This window comes from Sinocyclocheilus anshuiensis, unplaced genomic scaffold, assembly GCF_001515605.1.
Source record: "Sinocyclocheilus anshuiensis isolate Anshui unplaced genomic scaffold, SAMN03320099.WGS_v1.1 scaffold426, whole genome shotgun sequence".
Lineage (NCBI taxonomy): Eukaryota > Metazoa > Chordata > Actinopteri > Cypriniformes > Cyprinidae > Sinocyclocheilus > Sinocyclocheilus anshuiensis.
This window is the reverse complement of record NW_015542362.1, coordinates 1,292,342-1,310,934: the sequence shown is the minus strand read 5'-3', so window position 1 is coordinate 1,310,934 and position 18,593 is coordinate 1,292,342. Positions and strand designations below refer to the sequence as shown.

Sequence of the window (18,593 nt, the reverse complement as noted above, 5' to 3'; positions counted from 1 at the left end):
AGAGTTGATGAACAAGCACAACCAGACATGTCCGATTCCTTTTCCCCAACGGTACATAATTCAAAAACAGAACGCGGTTGAGCTCAAATAATTTATATAGAAGCGAATATCACTAGTCACTGCTTCAAATCACAGACAGCAACCTTCAGAAGAGTGAAGCAAGTGAACAATCTAAACCAGATTTAGGTACTTAGTAACTAGTGAAATCAGATTGAATGCCTGGCCACATAGTCCAGGAATTGCCTTAATGCCATGATGGGAAACGGTCTACTAGGGAGTAATTTGACCTCTCACAGAACCATTTTATCATTTAGATGGACTAAACAGCCAAAGACTTGCTGTGAAGTTGGGGGGGGGAAAAGGACCACAAAATGGTAGGTGTTGCTGTACATCCTTTTCCACACAATATAACCAGCTCTACATACACGTTTAGCTGCTTGGACAACGTCAAAACAGTTGAAGTTGGTCTTAAAACAGAAGATACACAAAGAAACATTGGTTGATTTTCCTGTTTCTGAGTCCATTGTTAAAAAGTGCTACAAATAAATAATCAGGTAGTTCCTGTTGCAGTGAAACTCGTGCAATAGATTCAACAGAAATCACATTGACAGACGCAAAAACAACACAGCACTACACAAATTTGACCAGATATTTAAAACGTGCGTTCATACTGTAAAAACCTGCATTATGGGCCGTGAGGCAGGCATGAAGTGCAATTTCAAGAGGCCAGAGAAGAGGAAAAAAAAAAGAGCCGGACATCCAAAATGAACTTGAGGGCAATGATTTTCCCGCTTGTGATATAATTGATGAGATGAATAAGATGACAGACAAAATGAAACTAAACAAAAATAACCAACAACTCAGGAAAAAACAGGGACTTTATTTATGTGAAAGTTAGACAAAAATGAAAGTTAAACACAATCCCACAATTTCTGCTTTTTATTTTCACCATGCTGAATAAACTCCTTATGGTCTGCATAAATAAATTACAAAAAAAAATAAAAAAATACAGTGGGGAAACGGGCATAAACATGGAGGTTTTGTGTTCTCCTTTTTTGGCATTTGATGATAAATGGATAAAAAAAGGTTGCTGCATTGCTCCCCTGGGCTGATACACAGGGATGATGGTGCTTCTACTGAATACATATTTCTAAATATACTGCATATATCTCTGTAACAGGAAAAGAAGGACAAAAAGATTAAATAGCAAATAGCCCACCTAAAACAAAATCACTAAAGCCAGAGAAGCCAGGACAGCTCCATGACAGCACGAAGGTGAAAAGGACCCTGAACGCCAAGCATCCCCACTAGAGGTCTGAGACGTGCGGCACACAGACACATCGATTCTGAAAGGCCGTTGCTGAGCTGAGTATTCCAGGCCAGCTAATGAGCCGAGCCTGAGATGAATAAAATCAGGCTATGTAGTTCAGAAGTACACTGGAGTTGGCGGCTCGTCAGTCTGGCCGGGTGCTCTAAAATAAAGGATGAATGTAGAGCGGTGAGTCCAATACACTCAGACATTTGCTTTGTGTGCACAATCGCCCCATAAACAGCAAACAGAACACTAACTAGCAGCTGTTTATATGAAAGATGACAAACAGTAACCACAAGGGGGAGCTGTGAAAGCAAGAACTTAGGGAACGTCTCTGTGCATAGCAGGGATTCTAAACAAAAATGAAAGTTTGTTCCTTGAACGCCTCAACTCAGCAAAACCAAGTTTTAAAAAGCCTATGGTGTGTCAGAGAGAGCATTCATGACCCGTTGCCAGTGAATCAATTCGACAAGCCTAAAGGTTATCCAAAAGCACTAGGTTGCCAAAGAACCTTGCATCTTCAGACAGTCTTCACCACAGGCTGGGCTGCGAATGCATGCAGAGCTTTTAATAACATTAAAAAAGACAAAATATGACTAAGAGAATGAAACGCTGCTGTGCTCATCGACCAGAAACTGGAGATTACCATGGAAACCCTGGCTCATGATAGCACCCTTGTACATCTTGACATCTTTCACCCTCCCTGAAGCTCACAATCATACATTCACTCTCTCACTTCACACACTTCAAGCCTCCGGTGACGGGATAATAGAATAGATCCTAATTAAACAGCATTGCTCCTGGGTGCCCCGTTACCTTGCAAACGCAGAGAGCATCAACATTGAGCCTGCATATAAAAAGCATTCAGTCTGAACCTGCTGGACCCCCTGACGGCGCTCAAAGGAGAATAAACTCACAAGCATGTTAAGAGATGCTCAGTAAAGAATTAGTAACCAACTCGCGCACTCACAGAATTAAGCAAGCAGAGAAACACAATGCACATTGATTGCTTCTACAAATGGAAGGGCAGGCGGTCACACAGCACGCATTACAGCAACAATATAAAACTTGCAGTGATGATGTCTTTAGCAACATACAAAAGCCAAGACCACACTTGAACTGATGGAAAGTCAAACTCACACTCTAAAAATGCTGGGTTAAATACAACCCAGTGAATTGCTGGGTTTGTTCCTATTTTACCCAGCACTGGGTTGTATTTAACCCAGCATTTTTTAGAGTGCAGACTTCAAATGAAAAATTCTGTCAGCATTTATTCACCCTAATGGAGCTCCAAACATGTATGACTGCTGCCCTTCTGTGGAACACAAAAAAAGATTTTTCTGAACCGTTTCTGATTCTCATGGACAAAAAATACAATGCAAGTCACAGAGAACCGACGCGGTTTGGTTATCAGCATTCTTCAAAATGTATCTTCTTTTATGTTCAGCAGAATAAATAAGTACATGCCGGTTTGGAATAAATGATGTAAATGATGACAGAAGTTTCATTTTTGGGTGGATTATCCTTGTAAGTGGGCTGAACCTTGTGCAAATAAATGATGTGTGTCTTATTTACACATTAAATCTAAAACCATTCTGATGACACAACATGGACTGTTATAAACATGTCATAACTATAACTCTCTAGAACATGTGACACTACAAAAATGACACTTACAAAATCTCTTATAAAATAGAAAATGCCATTCCTTGATCGGCTCTTTAAACACGTACCTGTGACCTCATTACATCAGTATTACTGTACCACTGAGTCTGTGCATTGCTTGGCAACTATTCTGCTAAACACTGCAGAAGAACTACATTGCTTAGAGGAAGGATTATTATTTGTAACCAATAAATTATTAAATGTTTGTTGCTGTGTGTTTACGTTCCGAAACCTTGCAGCTATAGGTAGTGATCATTTTAAAAAAGCAATAAGCTCCATGAAGCTGTAGTATACAGTGATTTTTTTTTTTTACAGCTAACAAGCATTGTTAGGCACAACAAGGAGCGCAAATTCTAAAATCACTAAGATTTTAAAATCACTGTAAACCACAGCTTCTTGGAACTCCTTTACTATCTCTAGTAACGTTCCATCAGTCCATGCAGAATAAAAACTAAATCTAGCATGAAGAAACAAAGCAGGAATTATTGGCTGATGTGAAGGCTGAAGTGGAAACCTGCTCTAGAAAGGGTTAAAGGGATTTCAGGAGGACCGAAAATGCTTTGGCTGCACAAGCAAAAATAAAGATACCCTGTTAACAGTGCCCCATATTTCGAGGAACTGCACAAAAACAGACTAAAAGTAGATTTTAGCTATTGATTTTGGTTCCAAAGTTGGCAAACACCCATACGCACGTCCTTCAGAGAAAGAACCGCGCTGTCAGGCACCGAGTACAAGAGCTAGCTTATGGCATTTCTCGAATCACAAATGTACATAATTTGGCAACATAAAACAGACCATGATTCATGTCATTTTCTGAAATAATAAAAAAAAATATATATAACATGCAGGAGTCTATAACATCAGGGTTAAAAAAAACATAGGATTAAACAAAACCCTCATTAAAAACAGATTTTTGAATAGGGTCACATGCCCTGTACCCTTCTCCAATGCTTTCCGGTCATCCTCTCCCAGGGTGGGTGGTACATGGGGGAGTGGGCTCAGAGTGTGAGATGTAGTCGTAAATGCATGACATGTTTGGTTATCACAGAAGAGCAGGAGCAGGTATGTTAATCAGTGTCCTTGGAGTGACAAAACAAGGTGGGAGGCCAGTGAGAGGGGGCTCTTCATGTGGCTCACGTAACACCAATGTGTGCATATGTATGTGCAAGACCACCATCACATCTGAAACGGAAACCCTTAAACCAGTATAAACAAATAAGGATTGACTGATCATTTTGAACAGTAGCCATCAGTAACAGTAACATGTTAATTGTTAGCATTAGATGACTAACGTAGTAGATATAAGAGACCAGCTCAATGTTATATATTATGTTACACATAAATGCATGTGTAAAGTGCTTGGGGGTGCAGAGCACCTTATATAAGGAGTCAAATACTTTCCTTGTTCTGAAATGAGAAGCCGGGACATTGTGTTAATGAGCCATTTAAACATGTTTATGATCTAGTAAGCTGCACTATTCAGGGGATTTATTTTGACATTTGAGTTTTCCTGAACTCAGCATGGGCATCTTCGTAACAGAGCAAAAGATGACAGTAACAGGAAGTCCACTGTGTTGGGCTTTATATCTAATTCATATTAATTATGAAGAGAAAAAAAAAGAAAAGAAGAGTGCTCTGTACATGGTAATTTAATATCTGCAATAAAATCCACAATTTCTATGATGCATCACACCTGCCACTAGACATCGTGCCCCAGGAAACAAATGAACCTCAAGAGATGAAAAATGACACACTGTATGCGCTCTCGTCTGGGGTGTGTGTGTTGGGTGAGCCGTTTCAGACAGTGAGGTAAGCATTCTTGCCACAAACACATTCCTCTCCATATGCACGCTCTTTCTTTTTATCTCGATCTCCTTTTATTTGGTGGTAGTTGGATCCTCCTCTCACTAGCTTGTTCTTTTCAGCCATCCTGTTTGGCACTCTGCTTAAGTGCTACTTACATGAACTGCATCTGTAAAAAGACACACAAAGAGTTATAAATAAGCAAACCAGCACTGAAGCGCTCAGTAATGACCGTGTGAATACAGCAGCACTGAACATCTTGTAAATGGAGCATCTGTGTACTTGCCACAGGCAGGGAGCTGCGTTTTGTTTTGTGTGTGTGTGATGGGGATGTTACAATACTACAATTTCAGTTGTTAAAATATAATACCAGTCAAATTTGCTGATGAAATTTGAATAACAGTGAAATTTCATCATTCTCAATACTACAGCAAAAACTAGTATTGCTATTTAAAAATGCTTCATTTAAAAAGTTAAATATAATAATTATTTATAAAAACATTTTAAAAAGTTAAATAATATAACATTAATACTAAGGCTGTCAATCAATTAAAAGATAAAAGAATAACAGCTTTCTGTAATTAAATCACTATTAAATCGCACCTAACACTAAAATCTGTGATCATAAATATATTTTTACATTAAATCTCCAAATTAATATGAAAACAACAAAGGCAGAAATAAAAAAAAATTATATTTTAAATATTTTTAATGGCATCTGGCCCTACAAATAAAGGCCAGTATCACTTATACCAATCTGATGCCTCTATTAAACATCTTTGTTTTTTTTTCACTGCTGGGTATAAAATGAGTAATTATATCCATTCAACATTACAGTTATAATTAAAAGCCAGGCTTACACTGCAAATTATCGGACAATTTTTATTTTATTTTATTCTTTCATTTTTTAACAATTACAGAACATAAAAAATATTATAACAAATTTTAATTAAAGTGAACTTAATGTGCTATCAAATCTCTGTTTGAATGAGCTCAGTTCATTTTTTTTCCTGCTTTAAAGTTTTTTTGCACATTGATTTATCACAATAAATATATAATAAACACATTACAAAACTACTTAAAGAATAAAAAAGATGCTGTGTTAATTGCATTAATTATATTTAACACATTAAATGCAAATATTAACCACAGAAATAAGTTGCGAGTACAATGTATAGCCTTGAAGCATTTCTCAATTAGGTAATGATTGCTTCAACAAAAAAGAAAAATCTTATAAAGTCTTTACTGCTTTACTATTAAACCAATATTAACATTAAGGAACTATTAATACTGTTAATACTTTTAAGGGCAATTTAATACTTTTGGAGTTTTTTTTGTTTAATATTAATGGTATAAATAGACAGTAGAAGGTCTATTATGCTTTTAACATTAAGTTTCAGACTAGTGAAACTGAAAAATAACTACGATATGGATTAAATGCATGCGAGGCCACTACATGTGTGATACAGATGGACTAACTAATGTGTTTGTGTGTGTACCTGGGCTCCAGGGATGGGGGTGAAAGGGTTAGTGGGTCTGAGAACAGGCTGGTTGTACAACATGGGCTGTTGGGTCATTACTGGAACCCCTCCCATCTGTCCCAGCTGAGGAGGAACCTAAACTCGCCCCAAACACAACATTCAGCGTTATTTTCTTTTAGCTATTAACCATTTAATTCATCTACACAATATCCATGTAGCCACTGTAAGGTCACAATACTCACCATTCCATACACAGGCACTTGAGGTGTTGTCATGGGAAACGCCATGGGAGCAGGAGCCTAAAGGGAAAAAAAGGGTCGCAAATCAACCATCAATGCACTGAATGACCAAACAATGCTTCACTGATCGAATGACCAATGGCACAACTCACTGATCAAACACTACTGTACTCATCCAACAGCTCTGTGCTCACTAATCACGTCTGGTTCATTTAGAGAGCTTGTTTAATTACTCTCTTTTGTACTCATGACAGGTCAGGAGTACTTAAACTCTCCTGCACTGATTTCTGAGCTGGTCCATTCAACACATGCAACACTGCACAACACTGAAGCAAAACAATAGAACTCAAGGATCTGACATGTTCCTAAGACTAAAAAAACTTCACCGAACAATGAGTAAAAAATGTGTTTTTAAATACATTTGGTCTCAGTCAAATAAAACGATGCATCTCAGCAACACTGTCATTTTACTATACCGTTCAAGGACGCATTGATCAATTGATCAAAAGTGAGAGTGAAGACACTTATAATGTTCCAAAATATTTCCATTTTAAATGAATTATTTTCTTTTGAACTGTTTTCAACATTGATAACAATGAGAAAATGTTCATGAGCACCAAAATAAGTATATTAGAGTGATTTCTGAAGGATCATGTGACACTGAAGACTGGCTGCTAAAAATTCAGCTTTGCCATCACAGGAATAAATTACATTTTAAAATATATTAAAATAGAAAACAGTACCTTTGTCATTAATACTGACCTTAAACATTTGAACGGTAGAGTATGTCTGAAATTGTGTTTCCTAAAACAAAGACTTGCCTGAATAACTGTCACTCACTTAACCCTTGTGTTGTGTTCAGAACCCTATCACACTTACGAGTTTACAGAGCAAAAAGGACCCGGCCTCATAAAATTGCTTATAAATCACTCATTATGCTATATTAAGTTGACAAAAAGATTGAATCCAATCTTTGTTGATAATATAGCATAATGAGTGATTTATAAGCATTTGTTTGAGGCCAGGTCCTTTTTGCTCTGTAACATCATGGGTGTAACGAGGTGAAAAATCTCCCCCAGAAAAGTATGAAAATGATCAAAACATTTTTTAGAAGTAGTTATACCCTTTGTGAACAAAGTCACAAAATTTCAGTCCAATGCGATAACATTAACTAGTATTTTCGGGAAAAATAATTTTTTTTCAGAGCAAAAAGGACCCGAACACCACATGAGGGTTAAAAGCCCAAAACCTTATTTGACACTTTATTCTGAACATGGCAAGCATTGATTTGTTGGCACAAAGAATTCATCAGTTTTGAATCGTAAACAGGTTACGTAAAATGCAGCCCCCAAACACACACATTTGCACAAGTCTGGTTTGCAAGTCAAAGCTCCAAAAAGATGAATACATCAAATGCTACAGAAAGGGCATGAGAGACCGAACAAACATTCATATGTCACAGGGAAATCAACATATGACATTCTCTGTGTTTATCAGGAATAGAGAGGGTTTTGGAAGTCAGAGGATGTTGGAAGTTACGGTAAAGGCCTTTTCACACAGAGTAGAAATGTTTAGCCCATTCACACAGTGTGAGAAAACTGCTTTTGGGTCATTTGGCCTGGAACCATACAGAGTGTTACAGAGAAACATCAAACTATTGTTTTTAATTAGTCTCAAGAGTACATGAAACTTAAAAAGCCACTGTGGTAAACAAGCTCAAGCTAAAATAAGTTATACAATACACATATACATTATGTATATGATATACATAACGACCAATTACCATATATATTAACAGCTCTACTATTATTTATTATTAGGTAAGGATGCACCGATATCTAAAAATCGGTACAATACTTCTGTAATTAACTTTGATTTGCTTTTAAATCCACACTGAAAAATGAGAGAGAAAAAACAACAAATTTGTAAAAACAAATTAAAGAAAATGTAAAATAAAACATGATTATAATTTAACAGTGGTTTGCATTTCATTTTAAAGCACATGTACAATCAGAATGTTTTTCATTTTCATTTCGATACAAAAACTTTTTCAAGTAACTGCCCATTTTCACCCACGATTCAACTAAATGTATTAAAAATTTAACACAATGAACCAAATAGGTGAAGATCGAAATCAAGAAATAAGGTGTGGGAATGTGAAAGTGAGGGAAATGTGTGGGAATAAGAGAGATAATGTGTAAGAGAGAATCGATCCCTCGTAAACGATATTCAAGATAATAGAACTGTCAGTTATAGGAGGTACTTACATAACTAGTATAGAACATTCCAGTCTGCTGGGTTAAGCACAAGAAAGAGGATAGAGAGAAAGACAGAAACATACAGGGCAGATAGAGCGAGGAGAGTTGAAGACGTCAGACACGAGGAGAAACGGGCCAGAAAGATGCGGACCACAGAAAAGGTGGAGAGACACAGAAAGAGAGACACTGAAGGTTAGTTATTCACAGACATCTGCTCTCTCTCAACTCAAGCAGTTCAGAGGTCAATCTACTCTGAACGCCCTGAGAGAGAGACAAGAGAGGCCATAAACACATGTAAACAGTGAAAACTCCTCTTTATCCTGTCTCAGAACAGACTAACACATCACCTGCCTGACTGGATCAATACACACCGCTTGAGAACAAGAAACACACTCACACTCATATTTCCTGAAGCTACACACTATAGCACAACAGCAAAGAATTCCTGAATTCTAGTGTATGAAATCTGGATATTTGGTGTGAATTGAGCTTTACAACAGATGGATTCCTTCATGTTTGTAAGGTTAAGAGTATTTGAAATGATGTTTGCATGTGAATGGGAATGTTTATATATGCAAGAATGTCTGTATATATTAAGTAATGTATAAATGTACTGTTATCCGGTCACAGTGTAACATAGCGAAGGCTTATTCATACTTTAAAGTTGTTTATTTTGCTATAATGACCAGCTGACTGGTCATTACCCTGCTTCATTACAGTACTAATAAATAAACGGACGTGAAATATTAAGTGTAAATTATTGTAATGTGAGAAGAAAGAGTCCCGCAGAGTGACAAAATGAGTGACAAAAACAGCACAGAGATGTAAGAAATTGCCTGGTCAAATATACAGTTTAGTGTCATTATTAAAAACAAATTGACTGAATAAATCTGCAAGTGACCAATCAGAATCAAGTGTATTGAAAATAAAGTATTACTGTTTGATCTTTTTTAAATAAATAAATAATTTTATTCAGCAAGGATGCATTAATTTGATCAAAAGTCACAGTAAAGACTTTTACATCGATACAAAAGATTTATATTTCAAATAAATGCTGAACTTTTGTAAAAAAAAAAAAATAAAAACTTGAAAAAAAAATTTATGACGGTTTGCATAAAAATATTAAACATAAATAATAAGAAATAAGATTTTCAGAAAACAGTTAAGCTGTAAAATGTAAAAATATTTTACAGTATTACTGACTTTACTGTATTTTAAGGTAGTTAAAGTATATTTAGGTGCTTGTATATCACTATGTGTGAGTGAGTGTGTCCATGTGTGTGTTCTCACAATGTGTGGCACGGGCATGGCGGCAGGTGGCATGGCAGCAGGTGGCAAGGGGGCGGGGCTCCAGGCAGTGGTGCTGCTCATTGTCTTTGACTGCCAGTTAGTGCCACCGGTCAGCTTCTTCTCTCCAGGTTGAGTCCACTGCATATAAGACCTGCATGCAAACACATGCAAAGAGAGTCTAGACACTGCTTCTTTTTACAATTTGAAATGATTTAAATAATTAAATTTAAATCCTCACTTTTTGCCTGGTGTTCCCCCAAACTGCAGGTCTAAAAAGAGAGGGGGGAAAAGAAACAGACTGTTAGAACAGCCCAACATCAGCGTAATACTGGAAGACTTACAGGCATCAGAGACCTATTCATTTCCCCTAAGCTGGGTTTAATTCGTCTCTGTTCAACACGCACACACATACACACCTATAGCGTATAGCACCATATGGCTGCTGACTCTCTGTTCAGTAGAGTAGCACAAATGCAATTTTAAGGTCAGGGACTTATGACCAAGTAAATAAAGAAAGCCACACAAACAGACCAATAATGCTGCGAGGAAGAGGGACTCACTGCCTACGAGGTTGGCCAGGGACGAATCCAGGTCACTGGCCAACAGTTTACTGCCTGTATGAGGAGCCATGACTGGCGCCTGAGTGTGAACCGTCACCGTGGGCTTCAACAAGTCTCCTAACGCATCATAACCTGAGAAAAAAGACAGAGAAACCATTATTCCATTGATTAAATATTACGAGAGTGGCAAACCACTTATTTTTGCTGCAGACTGACACCTAACCAGAAGTGACACGTCAAGCAACCAGCAATAAAGGTTTTATATTTCTGCACTGCTGACCTTTTTAAAAGAATTGGATACGAGTTAGACTTGACTAAAACAAATTCATTTCTGTGTGTTGGTCATGGTTGTTAAGGTTAGCCGAAAGGGTAAATTTTAATTTGTACAGATGGTATCAGATCAGTACTCCGTAATAGCCAATGCTAGTTGAGATATCAGTCTTAAGAAGGAAAAACAGGATCAGTGCAACATCTCAATATGTACACTGTACATCAAACATCAAATACACTCTCAATGTCACATCGTGCAGCCGTTAAGCTTTCAATGTGGACACACAAATTGCTTGTCGCTGGAAACTTGTCGCATCAGGCCTGGTTAGGGCATAGGTGTTATAGAGCAGAGAGACAGGAGTGAGACGAGAGAAAGCGTGCTGCAGTCCTGCAGATGTTTATAATGATGCGAGCAGCGGGGATGAGCCTCTGTGAGGCCACTCACGGCATGACAAAAGACCCATAGAGATCTAGAGCAGAACATTAGGTCAGGACGGGAGGAACCACCCTGAGATCTAAGAGGAAATAACACGACAGGGCTCCTTAAAAAAAACTGGAAATCTATGACATCCCCTTTTTTCTTATTCTTCTCCTTATGGAGGCATAATATTGCAAAAAAATTGCTTCTTTTATATCTTAATACATGTTTCTCGTCTTATTGTGGATGATTAATCAGTGCATGTTATATCAAGAGAAAAATGCCTTTGAAGTCTTTAAATAAAATGTAATAACTCATCTTTTAGACTTTGCTTTTTTCATTTAGACCACACAGGCTACTGATTAAATGTTAACCAACAGCTATTTAGATACTGTTGCAGATGAACACAAACTTTCTAAAATCTTGCCAATAGTTATTACAATATGTCAATGCTCTCAAAAATGAACTTGACCTTCAGTATCCACAATTTTTTTTAAACCTTTTCGACAAATAACTTTTGCCCAGGATTGCCCACTATTTGCGTAAATATATCACATTACAAAAGTAAAATGCGTTGTAAATTAGGGTAGTAGTTGGTAACGAAAACTATTAAAACTAGTTTTTGTTAACTAAAATAAAACTGAAATAAAATATAAATATTAGATGGAAAAACTTTGTTTGTTTGTTTTTGCCTTGGCAAGTAATTAAAAAAATGTTATGCTTAATTATTACAAATTTAAATTAAAATATAGAAACAAAAATATATAGAAATATTAAAAACTGAAACTAATAATAATGAAAAATCGACATAATACAAAACCTAAAAATAAAATGAAAACTGAAGTTATAAAAATAAAAGCTAATTCAAAATACTAACAATACTGTAATAGTACATAAATATTACAATAATAACACTGTTGTGAATGCAATTTAATGTTGACTTTCAAACAGCTGATAGGTTTCATTAACTGAAGAGGCAACTGGTTTTCAAATGGTAAAAAAAACCCAGATCATTTTGCCAATTATTTTAGTAAATGAGAGAAAGCAATCAAGAGAGACAGTCTGCTGACACGTCATATATATACAGTTCTACTTTCTGCTTCGCCAGCAGGAACAAGGAGGCCAAGACAAAAAAAAAAAACGAGTACACACTCACCACATCAGATCAGCCATCATAACCCAGGAAAGAGAGCAGAAGAGAGTGAATAGGGGTGGGGGGAGACAAAAAAAAAGCAAAAGGTAAGAAAAAAGGGGCCAAGGAAAGAAGAAAAAAAAAGGAAGATAGGGGAAGACAGAGTGGATGTACTGGTGAGTGGAAATGTGTGTGTGTCTGTTCTGTGTTCAGATAAGGAGTGTGGCGACAAGCGATTAACAGATGGAGAAAAATGCCAGTCAGCACCCAGCCTCCACTAACACACACACACACACACACACACACACACACACAGTAGATGGATGAAGGGATGATAACACTGTCCACAACCACAGAGCAGCGAAGTGAGTAAGTGGAGAGGAAAAAAAGCATGAGCGATTCCCCAAAGAACATTCCCAATCTGTCCAGAACCGAGTCAGACGGGCAGGTGCTGCAGCCGGCTGCACAGTTTGTTTCAGCGTTCCAGCGGCAAAGCTCCACAAACTCACCATACAGCAAAACCAGCAGAAGAGGTTTATTTTAGGGTGAAGGTTACTAAGTTTTGCAGTTATTAAGCGCAGCGGCAAGGGTCAAATCTTCAGAGATTAAGAAGCGCAGTTATTAATAATCACACGTGTGAGACATTTTACCAGCTGATGGCTTCACATCACTATTGGAAGCTTTAGTCCCAAATACAGCATCAAAATCTACATTCATGGTGGGCATGGAAGCCATGGGATGAAGAGTGCTGCTGTCTAGACCTGAGAGTAACACACACATACACATGGAAGTATACATGACCTTTTTTCTTGCAAGTTGCCACCATTTAGATTGATTCTAGTGCTGCACAATTCATCTAAATACAATCTGAGTAACAATATGGCTTAACAATGGTTAGTAGTTTGTAGTTTTTGCAGACGCCATTTCAAAAGTGATTTTATGCCTGAAGATCTAAACAATAGCAATATGAAAATGTTAAATGTTCATCATGTCACAACTGTCAATCGCAATGTCAAAATAATCACAACATTATTTTTTTTGCAGCCCAGTTAAACCTGGACCATTTTACATGCATACTTTTTCCTCTACAATAAAGTTTCTGATAACAGTTTCCATCCATCTGAGAATGCCATTAAATGCGTTTTTGTCTGAAAATGTCATTAAATACCATTTTCAGCTGAAGCGCTTGAAACGGCCTAAATTTTGGTGGATTCCTATTATTATTCCATGATTTCTTATGTAAATAACAATTTACAGCTTAAATCTGTGCCTGTGGCTCTTTCTCACTACTCTGCTCATTACTCGGCAATCTTTCTCTCTTTTTTAAAACACCTCATCCCTCCATCTGTCTACACTGCTGTGTCTTTGCACTGTTAGTAGTATATGTGGGTCTCTGGAGACCTGAGTCTCGCTGTGCATCTGGCTAGCCCTCGGCGCACCTGTCCACTAGCTGTAAAGCGCACGCTCCAAGTGCATGCTGTGACCTACAAATCCTGGCATAGTTAAGAGTCTGGCAGTGTGTCTACACTCTGCACCTTGTGTCCTCAATTCACACAAGCCCAGCAGATGTGCTGAAAATGAACCTCTGACACTCAGCACAGATCCCAACCAGAGCGATAATGCCTCAACGGAAAAGCACCCAAATCGGTCACGCTTCAGAATATCTAGAAAACATTGTTCGAACCCTACACAGCAGGATGGATGGGTATGGAGAACACAAACACAACGAAACATTGGTTGGGTTGCAAAACCTAGCAAGCTGCTTGGTCAGCTCTTTGAGGCATCATTGATGCCATAAAATGCTGCATATGGCCCAACAATCTATATACCATTATCTCATCAAACTGTGAACGCCAAGGGCTGATGGTAGCTTTTGGGACAGGGCTTACAAACAGCTTGTAAGTATTTGAAACATAGGAATGAACTAGCAAGTGAACGAACAGATAATTAGATGAACATTTACTGCAAGTTAACAAAGGATTGATCTGTTCTAATGATTTTTCAGGGACTAAATTAAAGGTCAGTGATCTAAAGTGGTAAAGCAATAGATCGGTGATCGGGTGTATGTGTATGGGTGGAGTGGGCCGCACCTCCCCAGGCACTGCTGGCGGTGGATATAGGAGTGCTCTGCACAGCAGGAACGAAGGCAGGATGAAGGTCAAACAAGTCACTGTTGAGGTTTGGCATGCTGTACAAGAGAAAGAGAGTTTAGTATAAAAGTAAAACATTTAAATTCTACCACACAGATCTTGTATAATCAACATTTTATGCTATACAATATCTGAAGGTTTTCCATTAACAAAATCAGAAGTTCTCAAGCTATATGTTCAATAGACTTTAATAAGTAAGAATCACAAGACATCTGATGGATGCAACATTACAACACTCCACATGACAAATATTTTTTTTGTAAGAACTGAATACTTTTATTCAGCAATTAAATTAAGCTTTAATTCAGAACTTTCTGTTCATCAAAGAATCATGAAAAAAAAAAAAACTTTATTACGTTATTACGGCACAAAAATAAATAACATTTTGAAACATTAAAATTAGTGCTGGGCAACGATTAATTCGCATCCAACATAAAAGTTTTTGTGTACAAAATATATGTGTGTGTACTGTGCATATTTATTATGTATATATAAAAGCACACACATGCATGTATATATTTAAGAGAAAATATGTTATATATTAAATATATTTATATACTTATATTTATATATATATTTTATATTATTGTATAATATAAATTATATGAATATAAATATATACACGTAAAAACATCTAAAAAAAAATTCTAAATATATACTATATTTGTGTGTCTTTATATATTCATAATAAATATACACGGTACACACACATATATTATATAAACAAAAACTTTTATTAATCACAATTAATCATTGCCCAGCACTAATTCAAACAGAAAGAGTTTAAATTGTAAATTACTGTTCATACTGTTTTTATTTTTATCAAATAAATTCAGCATTGGTGAGCATAAGAGTACTTCTTTCAAAAACATTTAAAAACAAATCTTACTAGCATAAAACTTATATTTATAGTATATAATATTAATGCGATTAATTGCACAGCCCTAGTACACGGCACACTTGTTACCACCCAGTTTGAGAAATTAGAAACTAGAACATTTTACAATGTCTGGTAGAACTTAGTAGTGAAAAGCAGCTGGATTGTGATTTTCATTGTTTTCAAGATGTTGCACCACCAGGCCAAGTGGCTTCATCAACTCACTCGAGAAAGTGAGCGAATCGAAACAGCAGCAGGTATTGACATGTCTGTGCTTTTTCTGTAGGCGCTGACATCTAGTACTCCCTCCTCTCTCACACATAGTGTATATCACAGTCTAAATATGCCGCTTTTCATTCTTTGTGTGTTCTGTAAAGGCTTTGAAGGGTATGAAAAGGAATCTGAACAGAGAGGCTCGGTTCTTTCATCTAAAAAGTATCATGCAGGCTACATTAAGAGATACTAGTGAGCCCACTGCACAGCCATGGTTTGGTCTTTTTAAATCATCCGAGTTCTTAAAGATGGTACAAAGGCTTTTTCATTCTCACCAATGGCACGTTTGGATTATAGTATATCACTGAGCAGCTCCAGAGTCCAGAGTCAAAAAAAAGGACAAACACCTCAAAACAGACAGGGTGAAAAGATTCCGTCCGTTCACTTCTTACAACAATCAACCTGTTGTGGGAGTTGCATCATCAGCAAGGCAAACTGCCACAACAACCGTGAGATTCATGATGCCAACAGGGTTTAAAACCAGCAAACAACCTAACAGTTGTCAAATATATCAAATAAGTTCTGCCAGACATCTATTAAATTATTTCAAAATTTAACTTTGCAGTATTGTACAGTATATAAGATGTTGAAACACTGATACTAATATCTAAATAAATATCATATTTAAAGTGGCAATCGATTTATGAATAGGCAACTTTGACAGTCTATATTTTTGAATGTGATCATGTTATAAAACATGTTTTGAGATAAATATCTTGTGCTTCAATAAAAAATGAAAAAATGAAAAGGAAATTTTCAACTTTTGTAAGTTCATATTATGAATGAAAGTATATATCTCTTCATTTGTCTGTCATAAGCCTTTTTTATTTCAAAATCCTACAATTTTATTTCCAGTTTAAATTGATTTTGAATCCCAAAATCTCAAGCTTTGGACCATATGGTATAGCATATATTGTAGATTCACTGAGCTTTGTATTACTGTACGTAGGGGTGGGCGATATATCGGTAGAAATTTGTCAACCGGTAGAGATTCTGAACTACTGTCACTATCGCGGTTACATGCTCACGTGACATTGCTGTGCTACATGGTCATGAAAATATACAGTATCATTTGCACGTGTTTTTAAGCGGTTTAAAACTATTTATTTTAAGCCACTGAAATGCAATCAGCAGCAAAAGAGAACTCATTCCACTATAAATCGTGCTGCCAGAGAGGCACGCGCACATGAAGACGGTGCTCATAGAGCACGGGAGTATTTAACAGTTATTTTTGCCACTTTATAGGCCTTGAACACACATTAAGTTAAATACACACACTTGTGTCAAAACGCCTGTATTTGCTTTGTATCTTCGTATACAGTAATTTGGCTCTTATGTGAAAGCATACAGCTGAGAAAGAAAACGTGTAACAGTATATTGGATCTGGGCAGCTCTTAAAATGACAGCTAAATAATTTTTGTAACATTAATAAGAAAAAATATATATTTAATTTACACAGAAGAATATGCACTGTTTTTATACATTCGATTACTTTATACAACGTATGTAGCATTTCTTATTTATTTGTTCTGTTACTTTCTTTCCTATTCTTAATCGCTGAAGGTTTACTTGTGTTCAGTGAGCTTTTTTTTAATATAATATGTACTGCGGTCATGTACTACATGTTAGTGACCTGTTTGTTGAGGGTGGGCTTGTGGTGTTGGTGAACAGGTCCATGCCCACAGTGTGGTTGTTGGCACTACCCATAGACTGTGTGCTGGGAGAGGCAGAGGGGGTCTGCATGCTCATCTCCTTCAGACGCTGGTTCTATACAATCACAAAACACAGGAAGAAAACATTTAGAGAGAACATAAAGCATTTAAAGACTGGGCTGCTCGGCTCATTCCTCCTGCGATGGTCACTGTAGAGACTATTTCCTTCAGCTGAGCTCTGTGAAATCAGACAGATTACAGCCACTCAGGCAGCTGAAGTGCCAGTCAGCTACAGCTCAGATCTACTGTCTCTGTGTGTGTGTGTGTGTGTGTGTGTGTGCGCGCGTGTGTCTGTGTACTGTAGAAGAGATCGCTGAAGTCAGAGAAGATCTCCCAGGTCACACTTCCTTTGACAGAAATGAGCAACGACTCAAAAACATCAACTACTTGAGCAGCTTAGACCAACCATACAAAAAGAACAAGAAAAGTCAATAAATCGTCAGCATGTAGAGCTATTTCAAGCTAAGCAACTCACTAGAGCACAACTATTTGACATCAGACAAAGCAAAACCTAAAGTTAAGTCTGGTCTAGGCTTTTTGACCAATACTGTGTAATGTGTTCTTTTACATGTGAGCAGCTCATGATCCTGTGACATTGGTCACAGCAAAAACTGCTCCACACAACCTTCTCTCTACATTTGCTCTGAGTTTACGTCACTTAGAACATGCATTTGGGAATACAACATGTCAACCATCTTCCCAAATTTGTAAAGAAAAGCAGTTAAACCAATTGTTGTCAACAAAAGAAAAGCTACAAGAGCTACCTGTGGATTTCTGCCAAAATAAAAGCTTGATGGATTAACATCTGAAAATGAATCAAGATGGGCATAAATATTAGTCATTTAAATTTTACAGTTGTACTGTAAAGTTATTTTTTTTTCTATTTTCTCCTTTACAGTGAAATATTACAATAGTAACTTTTCTTGTTTTATCATTTTTATTTAGCGATAAGATACATAAATAAAGATAAATAAGAATTATTTAGCATAACAACAAGAACAATAATTATCATTGTGTATAATTATTTTTAGATATAATTATTATATTATTAAATGTGTACATTATTATTATAATTATCATACTGATAGATAAAACACAACATTTTGGGCCAAATTGCGCAGCCCTATAAACAAGCAAACCTAAAACTTTTTTT

The 18,593-nt window shown here is 36.7% G+C and overlaps 1 protein-coding gene across 7 annotated transcripts in view; it reads right to left on the bottom strand.

Annotated features, from left to right (window-relative positions):
- Window positions 1-2,625: 2,625 nt before the first annotated feature.
- Window positions 2,626-18,593, bottom strand: part of LOC107691953 (phosphatidylinositol-binding clathrin assembly protein-like) — an 85,438-nt gene continuing 69,470 nt past the window's right edge. For 3 of the 7 annotated variants that reach the window (XM_016490809.1, XM_016490810.1, XM_016490812.1), the window contains 10 exons: window positions 17,362-17,495; window positions 14,519-14,616; window positions 13,079-13,189; window positions 10,609-10,740; window positions 10,287-10,317; window positions 10,049-10,199; window positions 8,768-8,791; window positions 6,504-6,560; window positions 6,280-6,396; window positions 2,626-4,949 (listed from right to left, as the gene is read on the bottom strand). In XM_016490809.1, the coding sequence (XP_016346295.1) occupies window positions 4,935-4,949; window positions 6,280-6,396; window positions 6,504-6,560; window positions 8,768-8,791; window positions 10,049-10,199; window positions 10,287-10,317; window positions 10,609-10,740; window positions 13,079-13,189; window positions 14,519-14,616; window positions 17,362-17,495 (870 nt within the window). In that variant the 3' untranslated portion in view covers window positions 2,626-4,934. The remainder of the gene's footprint in view (window positions 4,950-6,279; window positions 6,397-6,503; window positions 6,561-8,767; window positions 8,792-10,048; window positions 10,200-10,286; window positions 10,318-10,608; window positions 10,741-13,078; window positions 13,190-14,518; window positions 14,617-17,361; window positions 17,496-18,593) is intronic. The other 4 variants (XM_016490811.1, XM_016490813.1, XM_016490814.1 and 1 more) reach the window with 4 other exon arrangements.